We start from the raw sequence: 25,905 nt of genomic DNA, 5'->3' as shown, positions 1-25,905 counted from the left end.
CGGGCAGGCACCTGTTCGCTCCAAGCCTGGCTGGGAAGGTGTCTGGGTGGAGGCCGGGCTAGGGAAGGGGGGCATTGGATGTCCCCCAAATCCTCGGCAGGGTGAACCAACCGGGACAGGAGCCCCCCCGCCTGCGAGCGGCCCTGCTGTACCTGGACAGGTGCGCTGGCCCAGCTCTTCAGTTGGCAGAGGGCCGGCAGAGAGGAGTGGGGGTGGGGAGCAGGTGGGAGACAGCTGAGGGGAGGGGCTGGGCCCTGGAGGCAGAAGCTGGCACCCCACCCCATTCCGTCATTACCTCTGTCATTACGGGAAGGGACGAGGGCCTCCTGGGGTCTCAGCAGCGCTGCCTGCTGGTAAGTCCCTTCCCCAGTGGCCCCTCCACCTCCCACAGGCCCGCTGTGCCCTGCCCACCACCGGGGCCCCATTCCCAGCTCCTGGTACAGGTGGCCTCTGTGCCACAGGGGTGGGTGGGGTGGGCATCCACGCCCCACTGGCTCTGCCCTCTTCTGGGGGCCTCCTCCGTGCCCCGGTGCTAAGGGCCACGGGGGGAGAAACACAGACCCCTGTTGGGGGAGGGGGGCTGGGGCGCGGGGCACTGAGCAGGCAGGAAATCTGTTTCCATCTGACCACAGATCCGAGGTCTCTGAGCACCTCCAGAAAGGTTCAATACCGTGCCCCGGGCGCTTGGGCCAGGGTTTTCACGGAAATCAGCTCAGCAGAGAGCAGGGGTACGGAGGCTTCCTTCTCAACCCTCCTTCCCCGGGGGGGAAGGAAGCGCGTATGTTAGATGCCACAGCCCCCCTCTTGGCAACGAGCTCTCCTGTCCAAGTTGCCATCAGCCTCCAAACACCTCCTCCTGGGACGGAAGCGGGCCTCAGGCCCCTCCTCCCCCAGCCAGGTCTTGGGGTCCCCTCCCCACACCAGCTCCCGATGTCGGGCTAATGGAGAGGGCAGGCCGACCCCGGCAGGGACCCGGGGACCCAGCGGCCAGTTCTGGGCTCGGCTGTCCAGCTGTTGGAGCGAGTCCGGGCGTCCCGGCGGAAGGGTGTGCTGAGGTCGCTGTAACAGACTGCCGCGAGCTGGGGGGCTGACAACAAGAGAAATTTATTCTGTCCCGGTTCTGGAGGCCGGGGATCCGAAGTGAAGGTGTGGGCGGGGCCGGGCTCCCTCCTTGCCCCTTCCAGCTCCTACCAGCACCTGGAGCACCAGTCTGTCCCTGGGCTTGTGGCCTTGTCCCTGAAAGTCTCCACCCTCACGTGGCTCCTCCTCTGGGTCTGTGCCTCCTTTCTCTTACAGGGGACACCACTGGAGAGTCCCGGATGACTCCCGTGAGATCCTTAGCTTAATTACACCTGCAAAGACTCTGTTTCCAAACAAGGCCTCAGTCACAGGTTCTGGGGTTTAAGAGACGGTCATGGGGCGCCTGGGGGGGGCTCAGTGGGTGAAGCGTCCAGCTTCGGCTCAGGTCATGATCTCGCAGTTCATGAGTTCGAGCCCCGCGTCGGGCTCTGTGCTGACGGCTCAGAGCCTGGAGCCCGCGTCGAATTCTGTGTCTCCCTCTCTCTCTGCCCCTCCCCGCTCACGCTCTGTCTCTGCCTCTCTCAAAAATAAACATTAAAAAACTTTTTTTTAGGGGCGCCTGGGTGGCTCAGTCGGTTGGGCGTCCGACTTCAGCTCAGGTCATGATCTCACAGCTCGTGAGTTCGAGCCCCGCATCAGGCTCTGTGCCAACAACTCAGAGCCTGGAGCCTGTTTCCGATTCTGGGTCTCCCTCTCTCTCTGCCCCTCCCCTGCTCATGCTCTGTCTCTCTCTGTCTCAAAAATAAATAAAAACATCAAAAAAAAATTTAAAAAAACAAAACAAAACTTTTTTTTTTAAAGAGGTAGTCCTATCTTTTGGAGGCCACCATTCACTCGGGGGTTCCCATGGTGGCCTTTTGGGATTCCATCCACGCACGTGCCCGCAGGCTCCCTCCGCCAAGGGTCCACCCGTCACGCACTCAGCCGCAGGGTCGCGGCCTGGGGTCCGGCTGGTTCGTCCAGCAGGACGGAGCGGGGCTGGGTGCAGAGCGTTCAGCAGCTGGCACTGTTCCCAAGTCCGCTGTCTCCTCTGGGCCCAGCCCTTCCAGCAGCAGGTGTGGCTCTGGGACGAAATTCCAAGCAGAGCCACCTCACAAGCTCCACCTTGAGCTGACAGGGCCGCCACCACCCGCCTGGGTCCCCGAAGGGAGGAGCGCTTCCCGCCACTGGGAGCGCCCACCTGGGCCGTCATGTGAGAGAAGAGAAGTGAACTTCTCCACAAGCCACAGCACTGCTGGCTGATCCCTCATTACAGCCACTGAACCCGCCCTGCCCAGGACCGGGGACGAGAAACAGAAACCCATCTCAAACTGGCTTAGGTCAAAAGGAGGTTGAAAGGCACATCAAAGCCACTGTGAGACAACAAACCACCTCACACTCATCTTGACGACTATTATTTTTGTAATTTTTTTAATGTTTATTTTTGAGAGAGGAGAGGGAGGGAGAGCGCGAGCAGGGGAGGGGCAGAGAGAGAGGGAGACACAGAATGGGAAGCGGGCTCCAGGCTCTGAGCCATCAGCCCAGAGCCCGACGCGGGGCTCGAACTCACGGACCGTGAGATCGTGACCTGAGCCGAAGTCGGACGCGTCACCCAGTGAGCCCCCCAGGCGCCACCCCCCATGATGACGATTATTTTAAAAATTAGGGGTGCCTGGGTGGCTCAGTCGGTTAAGTTTCTGACTCTTGATTTCGACTCAGGTCTCAGGGTTCATGGGATCGAGCCCCACATCCGTCTGCACTGACAGCATGGAGCCTGCTTGGGATTCTCTCTCTGTCTCTCTCTGAGCCTTTCTCTCTCTCTCAAAATAAATAAACACACTTTATTTATAAATACACTTTATTTATTTTTATAATTTTTTAAAATGTTTACTTTTTAAAATGTTTTGGAGATAGAGAGACAGAATGGGGGAGGGGCAGAGAGAGAGAGGGAGACACAGAATCCCAAGCAGGCTCCAGGCTCCGAGCTGTCGGCACAGAGCCCGCCGCGGGGCTCGAACCCACAAAGCGCAGGATCATGACCTGGGCCAAAGTCAGACACTCAACCGACTGAGCCATCCAGGTGCCCCAAATAAACACACTTTAAAAATTAAACAATAAATAAAAATTTAAAAGAGGGATTGAGTTCTCCATCCAGCCCCCTCACTCCCTTCTAACAGATTTATGCATCCATAGCCTTGATTTTGGGCTGTCTGTCCAGGCGGCTGTCACAGAACACCCACCAGAGACTGGGTGGCTTATAAACAGCAGGACGGTGTTTCTCGGTTTTGGAGGCTGGAAGTCCAAGATTGAGGTGCCATCAAGATCGGGTTTTGGGGAGACACAGACACTGGGGTCACGGCACCATGTGACTTGCTTTGACCAGGGATGTGCACTGAGTAGAGGCTGAAACGTGCTAGTACAACCAATGAGCTCCCTCGTACTGCTGAGATGGTCCGGAAGAAGCACACACCGGGGACACGATGGGTAGCCCGCTGGTCCAAGGAGGCTAATAAAACATATGAAGCAAACCCGGACCCAGCCCACAGCCCAGGCTGGATCTGCTGAACCCCAGCAAACCCACGGAGATGAGAGCCAAACTCAATTCTTACCGCTAAAAGCCATTCAGATTTAGAGACCGTTATGGGGCCCAGGGACGACAATGGCTGGCTGATACGGGGAGTTTCTCCCGGAACCCAAGCGAAGCCACTAGTCAGTATTGGGACCGACAGAGGTGCTCCCCGGTGCAGCGAAGCAGAAAAGGAGTTGACGGGGTGTTGGTGAGCACAGAACGGCCTGAAGAGTCTAGCACTGCCTTTTCTATCTGACCCACACGCTGCCGGATGGAGGACGATCCTAAACCACTCTTCCCCTTGGCATCTTGCCTCCAAACTTCCAAGATCCCTTAGAGCCAGAGCATTCCGGACAGGGTTCCTCCTCTCCTCCCGGGCCCTACGCGCCTAGCTTCAGCACCTCGAGGGAGGCCAGCTTCTCTTCCCCAGCTGCCAAAGCCCTTGATGAGGTGGCCACAGGCTTCCACCGTAACCGCCAGGTGGAGGGCAGGGAGGGGCAGCCCCCAGAGGCCAGGAGGAGCAGGAGGCAGGAGACAGCACTACAGACAACACCGCAAAGCGGAGTCTGGTAGGTGTGGGTTCAAGCCTCAGCACCGACATCATTCACCAACTTGGTGACTTGGGATAGTTGCCTAAGTAAGTCAGCTGTGCAAATGTTCCGTCTTCTGGGACTGCCCGGATGTACCAGAGTCCACGGCACGTAGTAAATGTTCAAGAAAAACAAACAGCGATGCGGGCAGCGGCCCTCGAAAGAAAGCTGAAGGGACGGGGAGGGCTGCCCAGTAGGAGCCGCGGGTGTGAGCACAGGGACGCACACAGAGCCAGCGGCACTGGGCTCTGTATCGCCCGCCCCCACAACCTCCGCCCGCGCCTCCTGCTTGTGAAACCCAACCGAAGGCACAGGAAGAGGGAGTCCGTTGACGTGGCCCCCACAGGGCAGCCTGTCCCGGCACAGAAGGACAATGAGACATCTGGAAGGGGGCCATCCAGGTTCCCCCGGGGGGCTGCCTGGGCGAGAGCCAGCTCACTGTGCTTCCCGAACAACCTCACCCAGGTCTGGGGTCCTGTCCACTCCTCTGCCCCCTGTCCCCAGGTCCATGAGTCACTCCGCTCCATCGCCCCTCCCTCCTCTCCACCTATGGCAGCTGCCACAGTCTCCCCGCCCGCCATTGCTGTGGTCCAGCCCAGGCTCCGTCATGGCTCAGCTGAACCAAGAGCCATGGCTCCTACTCACACAGCAGGACGTCTCTGGTCCCCAGGCCATGCCCACAGCTGCGGGGCTGGGGCTCCTAAGGCAGCTCTCCTGGTGTCTCTTTGCGTCCACTGGTGCCCAGCGGCCACACAGGCAGGGGCTGACCCTCGGGCAGGCCTCCCCCCTTCCCTCCCTCCTCCCTCCTTTCCTTCCTCCCTTCCTTCCTTCCTTCCTTCCTTCCTTCCTTCCTTCCATAAGTCCTTGGCTATATCAGGTTCTGCACTGAGGCCCTGTGGACCCACCAGAGAACAAGTACACCCCCCACCCTCCCACGGTCTACACAGGCTTGTCAGGAGGACCAAGTGAATCCATATATGTGCCAGGGCCTGGCCCGGAATGAAAGGTATAGAAATGTTTGCTGTCCTTATGAATCACTAGCACCCACCTAGCAAGCCAACCCTGTCCAGGCTAGTGGACCTCTGCCTGCCTGGGTCCCACCGTCTGACCTGACTCCGGCCTGGGGCCCGGGCACCATAGGATCGCTGCATGGAGAGAGATCCACAGAGTCCAGAACCAGCCCCAGGACAGGTCCCCCGTGGTGGGGTGCCTCTCCCCTTGGGGGTCCTGGGCCCTGCCCAGAGCCTGGCCCCAGGACAGGAGTCCAACGTGCTAGGGAAAGCACTCCCAACAGTGGACAGACCCCATCCGTGTTCCTTGCAGGGAGGGCAACCCTCCCTTGCCTCTTGGGAGATAAACGGAGCAGAGCTAGGGCTGGGGGACAAAACTTTGCAGCAGGATGCCAGGGGTGCCCGGAAGCCGGGGTTCAGCCACCAGCTCCTTTCTCGGGGGGGGGGGGGGTGGAGGGGAAGGGGCCAGCTCCCAGGCAAAGGCTGAGCCCTGGTCATGCTGAGGGAACCCTGGGTGCAAATTAAATGTCTAGTTGTGGGCCCTAGTCGGCAGGCAGCCGCACAGGCGGTGAGCCTTCCCTTTATCATCTGCAGCAAAGCATTTACAGTCAATAAACGGGCTAATTAATTCTCTTCAAAGACCTCTCAATTATTCATCTAGGGCTGCAGAGAGAACAATTAGAGCACTTCCATGCTCAAGGCTCTGGAAGTGGAGGCTAGGCTGAGCCACAGAGCTCAACCCCTGGGCTGCACAGCCTGGCCGTCCCCAGGGGCCCCCTCCCCCAACAGAGGCAGGCAGGCCTTGTCCCGGGGGCCCAGCGGGAAAGGAACCCCTCTTCTCCCCCAAACTGGCAAGGAACTGGGATCTTTAGCCTCATTCCTCAGGGGAGGAAGCGGAGACCCTAAGCTGTCAGTGACTTTCGTCCAACACCAACAGCCCATCAGAGCGGACTTGTGGACACCAAGCCAGGCTGTGGGCGTGCGGCCTCGCCGGAGGGGCAGCAGGTGACCCTGCTGGACCTGAGCGGAGCCTCTCTGCCTCTAGGAAAGCATTGTGGGGGGAGGAGGGGCAGAGGCCAGGGAGGGGCGAGCTGAGGCCGCCAGAAACTGCAGGCCAGGCTGGGTAGATCTGATACCCAGGCACCCTCGGAGGGCTGGAGTCCCCGAGGCACTCGGCTTGCACTCTGGTGGCGCTAAAGCCGCCTGGGTGTCCCAGCAATGCTGCTCCAAGGCGGGGCCTTCAGCTGAGAGCCCGGTTCCCTTCTCCCTTCCAGCGGCCCGGACTTGCTCCAGTGGCTGGAGGCGGCCTTGAGGGAGAGGGCAGCGGGCCTATCCCCCGTCTACCTTCTCCAGGCCCCTCGTGGTCGGCCCTCAGTCCCCGGACTCCCCCAAACAGCATCGCCGGCAAGCTGAGGGTTAACTCCCGGGAGCTCCCAGACCGCGCGGAGTGGGGGGTGGGGGGCCGGGGGGCGTGCCTGTCGGGAAGTATGGATTTCTGCAGTGGTTTTACTGGAAAAGCTGTAGCTGAAGGTGGGAGGGGGTCACCATGGCAACTTCTGGCTATGGGAACAGGTTGGCTGTTGGGAACCAATTCTTCCAGGGGCCCAGGGGGCCCGTCTGGCGCTTGGCACCCGGGGGTAGGGTGGTGGTGGGGGGGGCAGGGCTGCCTCGCGGGGGTCCTCGCCTCCTTGGGGAGGCACAAAGACCCTCCCCAACCTGGAATTACCGACTTCCCCGCCTCCCTCCAACCTCTCCCCAGGCCTGGTCCCTCATCAGCCGCCCACCCCCCACCGTTGTTGAAGCGCCCCCCACACCCAACTGTTAATCGATGAACCAATTACCAAGCGGCCGCCGGGGAGCTCGCGGGAACCTCCCTCTTAAAGCTTTGCGTTGGGAGAGGCCGACTCCGTGGCCGGGACTGAAATTCAGGGAATGCCATGAATCTCGAGGCTTCCTCTCCCAGGCCCTGCCCCACCGGCCCTGCCCCACGGAGGGAGCCTAGGATTGCAGGGGACCGAGCCCCCACTCCCACTGGTCCCGACTGGGAAGTTCGAGGAAATCCTCCCTCCCCCACCCCCACCCCGGGCGAGGGACACGGGGACTCCGCAAGCCTGAGACCCGGGTTGGGGGCGGAAGTCCCGAGGCACAGAAGGTGCACCCCTAAATCCTGAAGACCCCTGCCGCTCCCGTCCCAGTGGGATTCCGGGAGCCCCAGGCCTGCCCTCCCGTCCAGCCGTCTGCTTCGCCCCATCCTGCAAAAGATCGAGCCCCCGGCCCCCGAGGGCCTCCTGGGTGTCGGCAAGACCCCGGTGCCCCGCAGGACTTCAGGCCAGGGAGTGCTGCTGGAAGGAGAGTCGGGAGCTCCCAGGCCCTCCGGGCTCGGGTTCCTAGCCACCCCCCACCAGGGGCTGCGGGGGAGGGGTTAGCCTCTAAGTTCCCCCCTCCTCGCCCCCCGCCCCCCCCCAAATCCTTCAGTCACTGGGTGGGCGGGTGCGAGGGGGAGGGGTGTGCCCGGGAGGAGCTTCCAGGAATCTCCAGTGGCGCTGCCCAAACGGCCAGGAAGAGGGCACGAAGAGGGCATCTGCAGCTGGCGGGGCCCTAGGGGACCAAATGAGGCGGGGGGGGGGGGGGGGGAGGGTGTGCTCCACCCACTACCCTCCCCCAGCTAAAGGGAGGACCACCCGCCTGAGTCCACGTGGGCACCGATCTGCTGGAGGTCCTTAGACGTGTGGTTCCTCTGAACCTCAGTTTCCTCATCTGCAAAATGGGCAGGATGAGACCACTCAGGTCTCCAGGGGGTGGTGAGCGCCAAATGAGACCACTAATGCCCCAGAGTGTTAATAGGTGCGGGATTCCTAGATCACGCCCGGTTCTCTCTCTTCCCACCCCCGCCAGAAAAGAGCTGGGACCCTCTCCCTGAGGCATCCTGGGTTTTGCCGAGGGCTGTGGCTCCCCACCGTCGTTTGCGACCACCGGGGAAGCACCCCGGCGAACTGGCCTCTGTGAGCGCCCCCTGCCGGCCGGGTCCGCGCAGGCCGGAGCCCGGGTCAACCCGCCCCAGGTGTCGTCTTCCGCAGGCCCGCCACGCACCTACCGTTTCCCAACGCCCCTCGGTGACCCGAAAGAGTTAAATGGACCGCGGATGGGGTCGTATCCTCCCTCACCCCCGAGTCGCGGCAGTCCGCCGGGGCCGACTTCGGGGCCACCCAGATCGGCTCCGCCGCCCCCACCCCACCCCCCTCTTCCGCTGCTCCCCCTGCAGCCCCCCTCCCCTCCCCCCCATGCCGCCCAGGGCTTCCACCTCGCGCTCTCGGGTCTGCCGAATCCCGATAAAACATTTGGGGGAGATAAGTGCTGCGTATAAATAATTAAGACCACATGCATATTCGCCAACAGAAAAAAAAAAAAGTTTAAAACCCCCATTCCGGGAACAGCTGCTGTGTGGGGCCCGGGGCGGGGCTGCTGAGGCCCACCTCCACCCCACCCGCTCCTCTGGGGAGGGTCAGCCGGGACTCCTCCTCCGGCAAGCCCCGCCCCCAGCCCCAGCGCGACGCGGGGGCTGTCTCCCCGCGGGGCCCAGGGGTGGGGTAGGGAGAGACTAGCGCCACCATGGGGGTGGCCTCATGCATCCCCAGAGGCCACGCCTCCAGGCAGGGTCCCCCAACCCCAAGGCCAGGTGGGGTCTAGGGACCCACTTGGTACCCAATAAACATTTACTGGATAAATGAATGAATGGGCCGATGACTGAGGGCTCCTGGGTTCCAGCAGAGGGTCTGTCCTGAGCTCTGGCCGAGGACAGACAGCACAGCCCCCTCTCCCCGCCCCCCACCCCCACCCCAGGTGTCTGCAGACACCTTTTCCAGTTCCAGGTGCGGCTTGAGGGCCTCAGGTAAGAGGCTAGAAGAACTTCCAGAGGGAGTCAGGCCCCAGGCCTGGCCGGGTGGAGCCGCCCCTCTCCCCTGCCTCCTCTGCCAGAGAGGTCACCATGGATTGCCCTGGGCTGGCCCTGCCCTGCCTCTGCTCCAGGACCTGTAGGGTTCCCTCTTCACAGCAGTGTCTGCTCTGGTCCTTCCGGCTGGCTCTCAAGGTCCCCTGTCCCACCAGGCCATGTGCCCGCTCAGGCAGGACAACTGCAGACACCTTGCTGCAGGCCTTTGCCGGGGCCTGTCCCCTGGTGGCCTGACTCCTGTAAATCGTGCTGTTCACTCTGGGTTCATCTCCCCTCTTCCAAAGGAAGCCCCTCTCCCCCCCACTCTGTTTTCTCATCCACATCATTTCAGGTATTTATTTCCTCTGTGTTCCAAGCCCCGTGCTGGGGGTCCCGAGAATAAAAGCCACAGGTCTTGCCCTCCACAGCAAGTGACCGATGACAAGGTTCTGCTCTAAGGTAAGCCAGGTGCAGAGGAAACAGAGAGAAAAGGGCGTGTATTGTGGGAGAGGGCCGAGGGGCTGTTACGGAAGACATCCTGGAGGAGGAGACCAGCCGACCGGAGTCTGGGAGCCAAGTGGGATTCCTCCAGGTACAGAAGAGAAGGAGGAAGGGTTGACCATGTCCCCCCCACCCCCCTGGTTCTCCCAGCGCTGCCCCCTGCTGGCTCTACACGCACCTGTGATACAGCCATGGGTTCCAATCCCGACTCGGCTACTCACCAGCAAGTTACCCTACCTCCTGGACCTTAGTTTCCTCACCTGTAAAATGGAGGTCATGGTCCCAGCTGTGCAGAGCTCCCGGCCATCCATCCTTGGTCCTCTGTTCTCAGGAGGCAAAGCCCCCTACCCCGGCACCCAGCACACGTTGGCAAATCTAATAGGTGCCCACAGCTACTGACTGGTGGATGGATTGAGGACCTTGGAGCTCTCCCCTGATCTTCCCTCTTCAGTGGCAACAAATCCCAGCAGACAGCGCTGACCACTACTCACCCAGGACTCTGGGAACGCACCTTATACTCAGGATCTCCGGCATCTCGTCCGGTCAACCGCTCGCCTGATCAGCGACGCGTGAGGGCGCAAGCTATGTCCTGCCCTTGACCCGGGCCCTGCAGGAGCATGGCAAATATTTGTTTGTGGAAGGAAGCTCCTCCCAGAGATCGGGGCTGGAGAGACAAGTGGGCAGGGGTTGTGCCTCTGCAGGTGCCAGTCTGTGTGTTGTCGTCTATTCCCAGGAAGGGATTCTGGGGTTCCTGATCAAAGACCCAGCTACCTCTGCCCCTCTCTCACACCCAGGGGCTAGGGTGAGCTCAGTCTTGTCTTTGCACCCAGTGGGAACCAGAGAGAGGCCTGAGCCCCATCTGTGCCCATGACACTCTTGGTCTTAGCTTTTTTTTTTTTTTTTTTTTTTTTTTAAGGAATCTCTATGTCCAACGTGGGGCTTGAACTCACACCCCTGAGATCAAGAGTCACGTGTTCTGCCCACTGAGCCAGCCAGGCGCCCCGACATCTCCGGGTCGTCAGATCCCACCGTGACTCCTGTCAAGCAGCTCAGGACTATTCACTGAAGCCGGCACTCCAGGCCCCTGAGTACGGGCTCTTTTTTCATTCTCCCATCTTGGACTTTGAACTCACTAGGCAGGTGTGCAGGATGAGAAATTCCAAGATCTAAGAGACAGTGATTTTCAAGCCTTCGTTCTGTTTGGATCGTGCCCCCTCTAATACAAAATGTTGGAGCTCATAGCTGTATATGTATAGTTATTTATAGATTACCAGTGTCCGTGACTGTATGACTGTATTATTTGCATTATCAAATATCCACCGAAGGTAGATATCTTAAAAGGATCAAATTGAAACACTTAAGCATAAAATTCTCCTCCCCACCCCAGGGGATCATCCTGTGTAGCTCACTTTGGAGACCAAGGGTGGGGGGAGGCTCTTTGGATCCCCAGCTGTGATGGGGTCTCCCTGGTGCCTCCCTTACTTTGATCCATTCTCCAACTTCAAGTTCCAACCTTTCTTCTTCCCAAAGACCACCTCCCCCCCAAAACCACTCTGCCATTACGAAGGCCACGCTCTTCCTGATCCCAGCCATTCGGTCAGCAGCTGGGGAGCCAAGCTTGGGGTGCTCAGCGCTGCCGGCGGGGAAGGAAATTCGACTTGTATATGACACAGAGGACAGAAACAGGCCCACCAGGAACGTGATAACAGAGAGACCGGGAATCCTAAGCAGAGAAACTTCCTGAAGTTGGGGAACAAGAGGGCACTCTTCAGTGACTGATAACTGGCTGCAAACCCAAGACGCTGTATGGAGCACATGGCAGGTGTCAAACACAGGAAGGTTGTCCATAAACGAGGCGGGACCTGCCCCCAGGGCGCCGGACGTCTGTCCCTGGATCCAGACCCTGGCAGATGCTGGGCAGCCGTTCTCGTCCGTGTCCCTTATGACCTGCGGCTCCTCTAGGCTATTTGGGGCTCACCTGGGCAGGGCGGACGACGTGGGTTAGCCTGGAATTCTACAACAGATGCCCTTCCCCATCCTCGCCTCCTAGGGATAAGGGCCAAAGGGAGTCTCTAGGGCAGTGGACCCCAAAGCCCGGACCCCTTCTGTCCATGGCCACCCTCCAGAACCCTCTTTGCTCTTCCTTCCCACACAGCGTCTATCCCCCACCGGCTGCAGAAGCAGGCAATGGGAGGCAGGGGAGGGTGTCGGGGAAGGGCACCCTAACAAACTGGGGGGCAATGGTGGGAGCCATGGTTTCCCACCAGGCAGGACCCGGAGCCTGGGGGGCCCTCATTCTTGAGTCCTCCGCACCTGGCAGGGGGTCAGCATCTGTGGAACTGGACCCAGCTCCACACGGGCCGCCGCGCCCAGGCCTGGAGTCTGAGCCCTCTGTCCTCCCTGCCTGCTGGGCCCCGGCCGCCAGGGCAGAGGCCCCCGGGAACAGACGAGGGCCCAGCCTGCACGAAGCTGACCTCGAGCCTCAGCCCAGGCCGGGTAACAGGAAGCCAGAGGCCGATGCCGGTAAGCAACGGAGATTCAGGGATCAGAGGTCTGCTGCCTGATCAGAAGCAGCCTGGAGTCGGAGGACAGATTACTGGAAGGAGGAGGAAGCTGCAGCAATAAATAAGGCCAGACCCCGAACACTTGCCTCTAGCTGACGGGAGCCCAGCCTGAGTGCAGCGCAGGGGCCCCAGGAAGGGGGGAGGGGGGAGGGCAGGAGGTGCAAGGTGTGCTTTGCTTGCAGCCTGAGCTGGGGGCCCTGGAAGGCAGGGATGGAGTGTTCGGTGTCCAGTGTCCCCGGGCAGGGCCTGAAACGCAAGGGATCTTCAGAGCTCTGCCGAAGGTCCCTTGGGCGCCGTCCCCACGCCTCCTGCTCCACTGCCGTGCGTCCCCCAGCCCCCACCCCCCCAGGGAGGTCGTTGAAGTGGGGACCCAGCCCTGGGCTTGCTTGGCTCCCCCCACAGGCCTCCCTGCCCCCGCCCCCCCCCCCCCAGCTGATTCCTGGAAGGCTGGCTGCTTCCCAGCAGAGCAGAGGGAGCCCTGGGGCTACCATCCCAGAGGATTTCCCAGGATTCCAGCCACCCCACCCACCCAGCTTCCAGACCTTCACTCTGTCCCCTCCGGGCCCCCTGAGACGCTCTTAGGACCTGGAGCTCCTCAAGGGCCTGCCCGCTGCGGCCCAAGGTGAGGGTGCCTCCGTGGGAGGGGTCGGATCCTGACCCAACACCTCCCATCTTGGAAGGCCGAGCCCCCAGCCTTGCACAGGCTGGGGAGGGGCCCTGAAAGGCATTAAAGGCTTCCTGTCTGCCCACTCCGGGCCTCAGGGATGGAGGGCTGTGCTGGGCGGAGGCGGGATGGGGCGGTGCCTATTAGGCACCAGGTACTCTGAGGTTCGCGGGACCAAACTATGGTGGCGCTTGACTCGAGGCCTCCCTGGCACTTCTGACCAGGACCTTCCCCGGTTCCACCACCACTTCTCCCTCCTGATTGCCACCCTGACAGAGGGCAACCAGCCCCGCCGGCCTGGCCCAGGGCATGGCGGCCATCCGGGAGCACAGCAAAGGGAGGATCTGGTGGAGGGAACATGACCTCTGTGTCTGGGGTCCTCCCTTGGAGTTGCACTTTCCACCTCAGTGGGCATAGGGAGCGGTTGCAGGGAAATAGTCAACACGTGTAGGCCCAACGGGAAAGGCAGAACTTCCAAATTTTAGAAGAAAATTAGGACGATATCATCATGACCTTGAGGAAAGGGAGCTCTTAAGCAAGACACTAATTATTAAGGGGGGGGGGGGCGGGGTGCGCAATGAATTCAAGGACATAAAAGGAGGAACTTGGAATCCATCAAGTATTCCATAGAAGTGCAGAGACAGGCCACGGAAAAGGGAACTATTTTTTGGCACGACGTGCAACCAAGAAGAGTTGGTACACGGCATGTGTGAGTGAGTGCCAAACCCAAACCGGTGAGAAAAGACTGAGGCTCTGCACCGAGGAGGAATCCAAACCGGCTAACACGTGGAGAAGAGGCGTTCAACTCCATTATGCAGGCCAGAGAGTAGGTAAGAATCAAAACACGCCACTGCCCGCGCGCGCGCCGGAATGGCACGAGTCAGGAAGCGTGATCCTGCATTTCAGCCACTCTGGGAGGGGGTTCCGCATCGCCCCCTGGAGCCGCAGAGAAGCGTCGGCTGCCCCGGCAGGTCTGGCGGGGTGGGGGTGGGGGGCTCGCCCGAGGAAACATGAATGCGAATGCGCACGCGCACAGCAGCGCTTGTGCGGCACCCAAACCTGACCTTAACGCGGTCTCGAAACAGGCAGAACCGAGAGACAAACTGTGGTCCAGGCACACGGTGGAAAAACTACAGCCATGGCAAAGAATGAACCGCGGCTCCAACACGGATGAACGTTGCGGGCATGATGTTGACCAAAAGCAGCCAGGCTACCAGCGTGCACAGTGACTCGACTCGTGGCGAGTTCAGAAACTAGCGGCAGTCAGCTGTTACTAAGGGACCCATCCATGGTGGCAAAACCATGAAGAGTGGCAGGTAACGATCATAAAAGTCAGACAGCAGCAGGAACTGCTGGCAGAGGGAGGGTTTGTGAGTGACAAGGAACCTTCTGGAATCCTGGTCATGTTCTATTTCTTTTTTTTTAATTCATATTTTTAAAGTTTATTTTATTTTTGAGAGAGAGAGAGAGAGAGAGAGAGCTAGCGGGGGAGGGGCAGAGAGAGAGAGAGAGAGAGAGAGAGAGGGAGACACAGAATCCAAAGCAGGCTCCGGGCTCTGAGCGGTCAGCACAGAGCCCGATGCGGGGCTCGAACTCACGAACCGTGAGATCATGACCCGAACCGAAGTCAGGCGCTTAAGTGACTGAGTCACCCAGGTGCCCCATTGTAACTCTTTTAGAAGTACACGTGTACGTGAGCCCCCACTGTGCCAGGTCCTGGGCATCGGCCGTGCAGACCCCACCCAGCCGGCCCCTGATTGAGTTCCAGTGAAGGTGTGAGCTTCCCCTCGGCCTGGACAGGGAGGGGCCTCCTGGCTGCCAGCATGTCAAGCCCACTGTGGGTTGTTGCCACAGAGCCTGCCCGCTGGGCAGTGGGGGTGCAGCCCCTGCCCCCCTCACTGCCTCCATTCTCTCTTGGTCTCCCAAGCATGTGCTGAGAGGGCTCTGAAGGTGACTCCTCTGTTATGCTCTGACATCTCCCTCTGCAGTGGGGAAGATGCAGCGGCTCAGAGGGGTCCTCCGGTCCCCTTCCCTCTCCACACCAGCACGTGTGGCCTTGACGGGGGGTGGGGGGTGCCCAGCCCTCTCTCCTTTGCCGCCACCCCCACCCAGTCTGGGAAGATTATGGTGCAAACAGCTCTCCCTTGACTCCCAGGCTGCCGGGCCTGGACGCAGGCCAGCGCCCTATGGATCCTGCGGGCTCAGGGCCAAGAGGCTGGGATGGGAAGGACGTTTCCCCCAACCTGTTTACCGGGACCCAAGGCCGCTATCTCCAGTTCCAATCTGCTGCCTCCCTTTATCTCCGTGGGGCCAGCCCCTGGTTCCCAGCAGCGGCCTCCCGCCACTCACTTCCTGCCAGTGGCCCAGCGTTACAGGAATACGCATGCTGAACTCGGCTAGTGCGTGTGTGTGTGTGTGTGTGTGTGTGCGCTGCGCCCACACCCCAGAGCCTGCACCTGGAGGGGTGCCAGCGAGCCCGGGGTGCCACAAAAGCAGCCCCTCCCCCCCGCAAGCCTGCCCAGTGTCCTCCCAATGCACAGGGGAGTGGCAAATAGGCATCTCCAGAAGGCCAGGGAAGGGGCTGTCTTGGGGGCCTCCCTGGAGAGTCCTCCGTGGACAGACCAAGGCAGGACGAATGTCTGTTCCTCAGCCATTCCTGGCCTCCTCTTGCACGGGGACCCAGGGCCCTCCATGGTCAGAGCTCCTGACACGGCTCCTGGACTCCACGCTTCCCCAGGGAAGGGGTGTTGGGGGGAGTCAATCTGTGTGTCCCCTTTTGTCTCTCATTCAGCTGGGATTACTGTGGGCCAGGGCCAGCTTGGGCATCCAGGACACTCCAGAGGCCGAGGGCATCTCGGCCCTTTCCCATAACTTGCGGGCGATGGGAAGGGACGATACTGACACCCCGGAAGGCAGGCCATCTCCCTGCCCTGCTGGCGCTGGGGCCAGAGGGGCTTCCTGGAAGAAGGGACCTCTCAGCTGAGACCCGAAGACTCAGAAGGCGATAACCAAGGACACGTGCCGATGGTTTCCGGGTAGAAAGGACACAGGTGCAAAACCTGGGGGTGAGAGCGAGGCCGGTGCACAGCGCATTCGGGGAACAGAGGTGTTGCCATCTGGCTGCCCTGCGGTGAGAGGGAGGGGCTAGGCCCAGAGCCAGGGCTGCGGGGCGGGGCAGACCCGGAGGTGGCCTAGCCTAGGGCTGTGGCCTTGGGGGAGGAGGCAGCTGATGTGTGGGGTGAGGCAGGTCTGTGTGTGCAGGAGACTATCCCACGACCTTAGGCCTTGGACCTCCAGGGATGGCAGCTGGTTAGGGGGCTGGGCTCTCCTCTGAGGGGAAAGACTTAAGGGGGTCTGCTCAGTGACCTGGGGTAGAGGGGAGGGGGTGCTCACGGGCCTTCTGCTTTCTCCTTCCAGCCTGGGGGCTGTGAAGTGTTCCCAGCTTACCAACAGGATGACTCCGATATCAGCCGCAGCCAGGGACACACGCAGGCACACGCGCACGGACACGCGTGTATACACACGTGCACAGGCACCCCGCACATTTGTACACGCACATACACACACCTACACAGACACATTCACACGTGCGTGTACACACACGTGTGCACCTGCAAACACATACTCACACGCGTGCGCACGGACACGCTGATACCTGTATACGTGTGTGCACACAGATACACACAGACACACATGGGCGTAGACAGGCCCCCTAAGACCCAGCCTTGATCAGAGGGCCTCCCCCCATGACAGGGTCCCAGAAACCAGGGCCTCTTTGCTCCAGGCCCCCACCCCTCCGGCCCCCTCCACCACCAAGGTGTGGCGGGACTGGAGGGACTGGCCCCGGGACGGGGGCGGAGGGGAGGCTTGGACTGGGTGATGAGCCCTGTTAGGCCCCAGCTTCCCCCAGGAAGAGGCCGCCCGTCTGGGGACCCAGCTCTTTGCCCCTTACTCTCTGCTCTCCTGAGAGCCACCATTGAGGCCCCAACCCCTCCCTTCCTGCCCACAGAGGCCTCTGCTCCCCACCCCACTTCCCAGCAGAAGGGCTGGAGCCAGACTCCGAGATAAGGGGCTTGTTTTCCAAGGGCCCGGAACTCAGTGCAGATTGTGGGTCAAGGCCAGAGGGGCAGTGGGGTGGGGGAGGGCACGATGAGCCTTTCCTTTAGACGGGGGTCCTTGCGGCCACTGATCCCACGGGGACTTGAGATTTCTGCCCCTTCAGGATGCCTGCGCTAGGCTTGGGGGGGAGGGGGGGAGCCCCGGGGAAGTTGCCCCGACCTTGACCTTGGATATAGCTGCCTCTCCACCCCTGCTCTATTCTCCCCCCAGGCTGGCCTTCCTTTAAGACCTACCCCAAGCCTCTGCCTCCAGTTCTCCCTTTCTCTGGTTAGCGACCTGCTCTGTCTTCAAAAGTCAGCCCAGTCACTGCTTCCTCCGGGAAGCCCACCCTGATGCCTCAGCCAAGCCTGCTGCAGCACCCCCCCCCCCACCGTGGTGCTGACATCCCCCCTCTTCCCAGTGCTCCTCTCTTGGGCAGCATCCTGTCCCCACCCTGAGGACCCGAGCTCCGAAGGCAGCCTGGCCCTACTCTCCCTCACCCCCAGACCCAATTTGGAGCAGGCACATGGCAGACCTCCGATGAAGGCGTCGGTGTTCTCTTTGATCAGGGGTGCCCTGACCAGAGCCGTGGGTGCCTCTTCTGGTGAACTTGGGCCCTTCGGGACCAACTTCCTCCCATGGGGGACACACATCTGTGGCCGTACTCCAGGAAGGGGAGCAGCCGAGTGGGGCTGGGCACTCAGAGGGAGGCCCGTCCTTCCGTGTGAGGAAGGGTCACGCTGCAGAAGGTCCAGTCTGGGCTGAGTCACCGTGCGCCCCACAGCAGCACCACCAAGCCCCAGGGCCCTGGGCTGTGGCCAGTAACAATGATAATAGCAGCAGCAAGAAGTAAGCACTCACACGTAGCACTTACCCACAGCCAGGCACCAGGGTCAGCACTGAACACATTTGGTCAGGGACTCCTCAAAGCAGCCCATTCTGCAGTGGAGGAGACTGAGGCACGGGGAGGCTGAAAGGCTTGTCCAAAGCCGCACAGCTGGCAAGTGAGGACTGAGTCAGTCGGTCCCCGTCACTATTACCCTGCACTGTACCTCAGTTGGAGATAGCCCACCCCTCCAGGGCAGGGGGTATGGAGGAGGGGGCTCCCTGCACACCCCTCTAATTCTGCCTCCCGTTATACCCCATGAAGTGGGGCGCTCAGACCGCTTGTGCCATCCTCTATCCCTCTGCCTGGCATTTAGGCCATGCCTGACACGCAGGAGGTCCTCAAAAAAATCCATATCGAAAAAAGCAGATGGCGGGATGCTGTTTTTTAGGGGCGACGGAAAGTAGTGGTTCAGAACGGGACCCTGGGGACTCCGGGGACAGCCGGCCGGGCCACCTCCGCCACATGTGACTGTAGGCATTAGCTGGTGCACGGCTCAGTTTCCCCGTCTGTGACTCCCTCCCCGCCAGGCCCATCTCGCGCCGTGTCCACCCCGCGAAGCCCGAACTACAACTCCCAGCGTGCCTCGGCACCCTCCTGCCCGAGCCTGCGCAGTGCCCGCCGGGACGAAGTCCGAACTACAGCTTCCAGCATGCCGCGGGCGCTCCCGCAGGCCCTGGTCAGCGGCCGAGGTCGAGGTCGGGGAAGCCGTGCCGACCCTCGCCGCTCCGGGTAGCGCTCGCCCGGGAGGGTCGGGGTGGGGTCGGGAGCTGCCCCCGCCATGCTTCGTGGACTGGCTCGGGCCGCGGTCCAGCGGCAGGGGGCCCTCCGGACGCGGGGGTCTGGGGGCGGGGCGGGGGTCCCGGTGCACGTGGTGGACCTGCGCAGCGACACGGTGACCAAGCCCGGGCCGGCCATGAGGCGCGCCATGGCCGAGGCGGTCGTGGGGGACGACGACTACGGCGAGGACCCCACCGTCCGCGGTGAGCCGGGTGTGCAGGCCGGGGCCTGGGGTCGTGGCCGAGACCCCGGGGCGCTGTCCGTGGTGCTGGCGGGAGAGGCGGCCCCGGGCGCGCGGGTGGCGGCTCAGCTGGCAGGCTGGGCGTGAAGCTCTGCGGGCCTAGCTGCTCAGTCTGTTAGGGATGCAGAGCCCCAGGTCCCACCCTTCCACCTGCTGAGCCAGAATCGGCACGCTAACAGGATGCCCAGGTGATGCGTGTGCACACTGAAGTGTCGTGCCACTGCTGGAAGAGATGGGTGTGGTCTCACCTTGCACAGGAGGGCTCTGAGATCAGCATCGCAGCGAGTGTGGCACACAAGGTCTCATACCCAGTAAACGGCAAGGCAGTATGTGAGCCCAGGTCTTTTCTCTAAAACCTGTAGCTCTTGTCCTGGATCCACTGTCTTTCCACGTGAAGATAAACAGAAAGCCGCTCTAGATAAGGGGGTTTTCCGCAGCCTGCACCTCTCAAGGAGCGGGCTCCAATAAGCTAGGGAGCGTTTTCAAGTGACACAGTGACAGCACTCCCACCCTGGGTTGACAGTTGCGGACCACTGCTATTGCTGGGGTGCGTACAACCCTCTCCGGTGCCGGGGACAAGCTACAGGTTGCCACTTGAGCCCCCGGGGCCTGTCTGTGGGGCCAGATGGCGTCTGGTGATCATGAATTTTGCAGACACCTACTGTTGCCTGGAACTTCAAAAATGCTGAGCCCACTGCTTAGTAGGCATACCACCATGGGGTGGGGGAAGTGCTGGGGTTGACATGTGTCCACAGAGAGGGCCTTGAGAACTGGGGGTGAGCGGAGGCGTGGAACTCACAGGGAAGGGGGACTTTGCAGAGAAGCCTCCTGAAGGGTGAGGGGAGCCCCCAGGCAAGGAAGGGAGCCAGCTCACTGGGAGGTGAGAAAGGTGTTTAGGATATGGATAAGGGAATGTGGCTGGAGCGTGGGGTGCCGGGGCCACCCCTGTCCCTGGAGGTGGAGGCAGGAGGCAAATCCCACTGCCCTTGAATGTCATGCTGAAGACTTTGGACTTGATGCCACAGGCAGAGGGGAGCCACAGCAGGCTCCAAAGCAGGAGCCAGAAGCCCCGCTCACCCCCTCCCCGAGTCCCCCCTCTGAGAGCTCCTGTCCTGTTCTGGGAGAGGAAGTCAGCAGAGAAACCGCAGGGCCCCACCTGCAAGGGGCTGATGGGAAAGGAAGTGAGACAGGTGTGAGGTCTGGATGGGACAGGGGGGTTCAAACCACAGTTTCAATTGGGGGGGGGGAAGACCGTGGCCCAGGAGGAGGCTGGGTGTAGAGGGTTCAGTGAGGGGCCTCTGGACCCAGATATGCGGTCACCAAGACCACAGACCGTGCAGCTGGCAGACCAGGGCTCTTGTCTGGCTTGGCCACTCACCTCATCGCGACATGGGGTCACGGTTATGAGTGATGCAAGGAGACTGCCATTGTTGATGAATCCTCCTTGCACCCCATCCCTCTCCTCCTCAGAGCTGCAGGAAAAGGCAGCCACGCTGCTGGGGGTGGATCGGACCTTGTTCGTGCCCACCAACACCATGGCCAACCTTATCTCTGGTGAGCGGTGTCGGTGTCGGGTGACTCTGCCCTCCAGCCCCTCCCTCCGTGTTTCTCTCCTTGGTGCTGGAGGCGGGGCTGGGACAACATCAGTGGGGTCCTGAGCCATCTGGATTTCTGCTGGGCTCAGTCAGGAGGGCCCCTAGCAGGAGGGGAGGGGGGGGAGGAGAGTGAGGCCGGCGTGTCTGCGCTCCTCCCCCAGCTCCCTCCCCAGAGGCTCTCCCTGGGCCAGCCCTCTCCACATTGCCCTGTCTCCAGGTTCTGGTAACCACAGCCTTCTCTTGCCCCTTAAGGCCTGGGGGGTCTTGCACTGTCCCTTCTGACTTCCCTACATGCTGCCACACCTTTAGAAGTTGTCCCTTTGTTAAACTCTCTGGCTCCCCAGTGCGCATGCGCCCTCGGTTTCCTGCTGGGCCTGGCTGAGGCTCGTGCCCGGAGCTGCTTGGCCCCAAGGGGCAGCACCGTGGTGGGCTTCCAGTGCAGGAGACGCTCTGCCGGTGGGCCCCGTGGCACTCGGAGCCGACACTGCCCTCCCCCATCTATCTCAGTGATGTGTCACTGCCAGCGCAGGGGCTCCCAGCTCCTCCTCGGGCAGGAGAGCCACCTCCACGTCTATGAGCAGGGCGGGGTGGCTCAGGTAAGGACCCGTCACCCCTCACCTGGGGCCAGCACGAGCTGCTCAGCATTTCTGGTGGGAACCTGCTTTCCAGGCACCGCGATGGGACCTGCAGAGGGAAGAAATGGCCGGGTGGTGGCGTCTCTAAGGAGGCGGGAAGGAGAGCCATCCCCAGACTGACCACGTGGGGGCAGCCGCGGCTCCGGCCGCCACGGAGACACCGGCTGTGCTTGGTGTCCTGCTGCCCCCTAGTGGGTACCCAGAGCACGCGGCCCTTGATTGCTGGGGCGTGGGGGTGGGGGGAGCACCCTAACCCTCCGGCTGCAGCACAGGGGCAAGGCTCCATGGTCCAGAGCTGGGGACAAGCAGACAGGACAGAGGTAGGAGGTGACCCTGAGCCCCTGGACCTGATCCTGAATCCCCACCCCAATACCTGCAGATTGCTGGGGTGCACTCCCACCCCCTCCCAGACCTGCCCCATGGGACCCTGGACCTGGCTGAGCTGGAGAGGATGGTCACACGGGGCCTCGGGAGCCCCTACCACCCGGTCTGTGAGCTCATCTGCCTGGAAAACACCCACAGCAGCTCGGGGGGCCGGGTTCTCCCCATCGACTACCTACGCCAGGTAGGCCCTACCCCACGTCTGTGCCCCCCACGCCACCAGCCAGCTCCTGGCTTCCTGTCCCATGGGGCCCCTCTCCGGGGATTAGGTCTCTGACACGGGCCGTGGGTGCCCATCGCAGCCAGAAGTGTTGTGGGAGGACATGTGGTCCCAGGCTGCAGATGTGAAGGGCACTATTGCCCCACTTTAGGCCCCAGAACAGAGACCCGTCCGCCACCCCTCCCTCCCAGGGAGCCCAGAGTAGCACCAGCTTGTGCAGGAACCGTCCCACTCCCCGGTGTGAGAACCTGAGTGCTAAGTCTCCAGACCTGCCCTTTGCCTGAGAAGGGCTGAGAAGGGCTCTGAGAAGGGCTGAGAGCATCTCCTTCACGGAGCAGGGGTGCGGCCTGGGTAGGAGGGGCATCTACCGCTCTGGCCACAGCCACCGTAGGCGTGAGATGAAACGCTCACCGTCAACCCCCTTTCCTAGAGGACGGCACCCAGATCCAGGCAGAAGATGTGCCTGCTCAGGTCCCAGGCGGCCAAGCTGGTCACCAACCCAGCTCTCTTCACTCCATACCCCCCCACCCCCCACCCCCGCCGTGGCTCCTCCAGGAACCAAACCCCGTGACCTTCTGGAGACCCATCCTCCCTCGGCTCCGGCCCCAAGCCCAGCTCCTCTGACTGTGGCCTGCACTTGGCCCCCAGGTGCGCCTCCTGGCCCAGAGCTGCGGAGTCCGGGTCCACCTGGACGGGGCCCGGCTGATGAACGCTGCGGTGGCTCTGCACGTGCCCCCCGCCCGCATCGTGGAGCACTGTGACTCTGTGTCTCTCTGTTTCTCCAAGGTAGGGAAGCCACCGGCTGCCTCCCAGACACAGGGTGATGGGGGTGCCCACAAGAGGAGTCGGAGCCTGGTGCCTGAGCTCCTATGAGGGCCGCTGCTGGCCCCGGGCCTCGAGCCCCAACCCCAGATGGGGCCACGGTGTCTGCCCTTCCCTGTCCCCTTCACATCCCCCTCCCCCCGGGGTGAGAGGACAGAGATGCACACCTGGGGGCGCAGGCACGCGGGACTCTCTCCTCTCTTCCTCCCAGGGCCTGGGCGCACCGGTGGGAGCCCTGGTTGGGGGGCCCAAGGACTTCATCGAAGGAGCCTGGCGCCTCCGGAAAGCCCTGGGCGGGGGGATGCGCCAGGCGGGGGTGCTGGCCGCAGCTGCCCTGGTAGGGCTGGCAGACGTGGAGGAGGTGCTGCTGAGGGACCACCAGAACGCTCGGAGATTTGCCCAAGGTGCCCGGACCTCATGCCCCCTCCCTCACCTCCTTTTGCTCCCGGAAGGGTGCCTTGGGGGTCCCCGGCAGCGGGACCCAAATCCCCAGCAGGGCCACATCCTTCTGATTCTGGAACACGGGGGTTAAGCCACCGAGCCATGACGGGTCGGGCCCCGGGGGCGAGGGTGGTCTCCCAGACCACGGTGATGCGGGGCCCGTACCACTAAACCCTCCACGGGGGTCAGGAATTCTCATTTCCTGCGGGATCCGGCAGAGTGGAGCCTCTAACTTGGGCCTTACGTTTCCTAATTGAGTCCTCGAAACAGCCCCTTCGTGTCCCCACTTGAAAGAGGAGTAAACTGAGGCCCAGAAAGGTGAACTGATCCGTCCAAGGTCACGCAGCTAGTGCAGCCAAGTCTGTGGGACTCTGAAGTCCCACCCTCAGGATTCAGGGTGTCTCTTTGCCCCACTCCCGTCGGGCTGCCCTCTGCCTTTCCCGGGGCGACAGGGCCGGACGGTGGAGGCGGTGGTGGGGTCCTGGGGTCGGGCTCCACTCACCACGGGACCTGGGCCCAGGGCTCCAGGAGCTGGCGTCCCCTATCTGCTCCGTGGATCTCGCCGCCGTGGAGACGAACATGGTGATGGTGACAGTGGACGGGCTGCCGCCCCAGGAGCTCTGCCGGCGTCTGCAGGCCGTGAGCGCTGACGAGGTGGCGCAGACCGGCCGCGCGGTGCGCGTGCTGCTGTTCCCCTGGACCGGGCGGTCAGTGCGCGCCGTGTGGCACCGCGACGTCTCCGCACGGGACACCGAGCTGGCGCTGAGGAAGTGGGGGTTCGTGCTGAAGCAGCTGGGGGCCCTGAGGACGGGGTGACCGGCCCCTGGGCCCCAGCCGGGCTCCAGGCGGGGAGTGGAGGTGTCCCGAGGGAGCAGGAGGCAGGAGAGGCAGTAAAAGGACACCCCGTGTCCCCCTTGTCTCCTTGGACCCCTGGACTTCCCACGCCCGGGGCGAAACCTTCCTCTGGCACTCATTCAGCAAGCCCGGAGCGCCTCCTGTGTCGGGAACGGGGACAGGGACGGGGTGCCACAAATGCCGGCAGGAGGGACCCCATTCCAGCCCCTCACCAGAGCCCAGGAAGCAGCCAGGGCAGGGCCTCTGCTCCCAGTGCACGGAAGGGGAAGCGGCCCTGAGCCATCCGCTCAGAGTCACGCAGCAAATGAGCGTGTCCTATGCTCCTATTCGGGGACACAGGGGGGAAAGGTGATAGGAAAATCAGAAAGGGACAGCGGGGCGCTGGATGGCAAAGAGCAGTAACTCCCGTGTCGGGGGGCTGGGCTTCAGCCTGTATTCATCTCTATGCATTTTCCTTTTTTAAAAATAAAACTTCTGGGGCGCCTGGGTGCCTCAGTCGGTTGAGCATCAGACTTCTGCTCGGGTCATGATCTCACGGTTTGTGAGTTCGAGCCCCACGTCGTGCTCTGTGTTGACGGCTCGGAGCCTGGAGCCTGCTTCCGATTCTGTCTCTCTCTGTGCCCCTCCCCTGCTCATGCTCTGCCTCTCTCTCTCTCTCTCTCTCTCTCAAAAATAAACATTAAAAAAGTAAGATAAATCAAATCTCCTGCTTACAAAAGAATATGTCTTTACTGTAAAGAATTTGGGATCCGGGGGCGCCTGGGTGGCGCCGTCGGTTAAGCGTCCGACTTCAGCCAGGTCACGATCTCGCGGTCCGGGAGTTCGAGCCCCGCGTCGGGCTCTGGGCTGATGGCTCGGAGCCTGGAGCCTGTTTCCGATTCTGTGTCTCCCTCTCTCTCTGCCCCTCCCCCGTTCATGCTCTGTCTCTCTCTGTCCCCAAAATAAATAAACGTTGAAAAAAAAATTAAAAAAAAAAAAAAAAAGAATTTGGGATCGGATCTCGTTTTTTTAGCAGCTCCGGGGGTAATTTAGGCCCAGCTACAGACAGGGAGGCAAACCCTTGCACCCCCCACTCCCCAGGGAACCGCAGGAGAGGTCAAGTTAGAGCCTCACAAGCTGAGAAGACCTGCCGGCAAAGCCCCGCCCCCCGCCCCGCCCCCATCCAGGATCTGGCGTGGGGCGGGGGTCCTCTCCCGCCTGTGCTGACCTGAAGGGAAGGAGCTTTGCTGGGTTTGCAGAAGGCATCCCTGGATGGACAGACAGACACAGACACACAAACACACAGCTGGTAACAAGGTTATTGCCCTCACACTCTTCATAAGCCACACACGTGTGTTATTTACTCTGCAAAACATTTTCAGAGAGAAAAACAAGGCTCGTCCGCACGTAGCATGAACTGATTTATTTAAGGGCAAGTGGGCACACCGTTGCTACCTGGAACGGTAAATGCTAACGCACGCATAGGAAGGGAAGCCCTCAGTGGGGGCCCCCAGCGGTGCAGCCCCCGAAGGCCCCAAGGAGCTTCCTGTAACCTTTGGAGCCATAAAGGGAGACTGGGGGAGGGGAAGACCCAGACCAGAGAGGCCACCATCCCCCTCCCCCACCCCCACACACATCCCAGACTCTGGAAGGTCCTGAACCCCAAATGGGGCTGTCTGGGGCTTCAGGGACCCTTCTCCTTGGGGTCTCCCGCCTGCTCTACCTACAGGAGAGTGAGCGTGTCTCGTGTCTCCCGATGACCCAGGGTCTGCGTGCTGAGCCCCACCCACCTCCGTTCAGGAAGCGGGAGGCGCGGAAAGCTCTGGGCCCTGGTTTCTGCCGCTCTGGGTCACCTCGCCACCTGCCATGGCTCCCCCACCCCCACCGGGACTTCGGCACCTGCTTGTTTGGGACCCCCAGACATCCCGCAGGGAGCTGCAGATGGGAGGAGTGGGGTCCCGGAGTACCAGCCCGTCGGAAGCGGCAGCCCCACCAGGCCCGAGAACAAGGGGGCACAGGTGCATCCAGCCCACTCAGAGCCCTCTGCAAATCCCGGGGGGCTCCCAGGCACCCCTCTTCAGCATCCT

At 61.6% G+C, this 25,905-nt stretch overlaps 1 protein-coding gene across 5 annotated transcripts; it reads left to right on the top strand.

Annotated features, from left to right (window-relative positions):
• Nucleotides 1-12,785: 12,785 nt before the first annotated feature.
• Nucleotides 12,786-24,349, top strand: LOC101081589 (probable low-specificity L-threonine aldolase 2). Of its 5 annotated transcripts, none has more exons than XM_023244128.2 (7): nucleotides 18,533-18,852; nucleotides 20,361-20,444; nucleotides 20,993-21,081; nucleotides 21,500-21,685; nucleotides 22,370-22,507; nucleotides 22,755-22,947; nucleotides 23,505-24,349. In XM_023244128.2, the coding sequence occupies exons 1-7, from the start codon at nucleotides 18,651-18,653 to the stop codon at nucleotides 23,798-23,800; spliced, it is 1,188 nt and encodes a 395-aa protein (XP_023099896.1). In that variant the 5' UTR covers nucleotides 18,533-18,650; the 3' UTR covers nucleotides 23,801-24,349. The 5 variants fall into 5 exon arrangements, with proteins under 5 accessions (XP_044901226.1, XP_023099896.1, XP_044901223.1 ...); XM_045045288.1 differs by adding an exon at nucleotides 21,155-21,311 and having other exon boundaries at nucleotides 18,788-18,852; nucleotides 20,361-21,081; XM_045045290.1 differs by lacking the exon at nucleotides 18,533-18,852 and adding an exon at nucleotides 21,155-21,311.
• Nucleotides 24,350-25,905: the final 1,556 nt, after the last annotated feature.

This window comes from Felis catus, chromosome E1 (assembly GCF_018350175.1).
Source record: "Felis catus isolate Fca126 chromosome E1, F.catus_Fca126_mat1.0, whole genome shotgun sequence".
NCBI classification, from domain to species: domain Eukaryota; kingdom Metazoa; phylum Chordata; class Mammalia; order Carnivora; family Felidae; genus Felis; species Felis catus.
The sequence above is the reverse complement of the archived record's forward strand: the minus strand, read 5'-3'. Positions and strand labels throughout refer to the sequence as shown.

Excerpts from the sequence above, each read along its gene's own strand:
- LOC101081589 (XM_023244128.2), top strand. The coding sequence starts at position 18,651 with ATGCTTCGTGGACTGGCTCGGGCCGCGGTCCAGCGGCAGGGGGCCCTC. Across the intron at positions 21,686-22,369 it reads CCATCGACTACCTACGCCAG|GTGCGCCTCCTGGCCCAGAG; the intron begins GTAGGCCCTACC and ends CTTGGCCCCCAG. Across the intron at positions 22,948-23,504 it reads CGCTCGGAGATTTGCCCAAG|GGCTCCAGGAGCTGGCGTCC; the intron begins GTGCCCGGACCT and ends ACCTGGGCCCAG.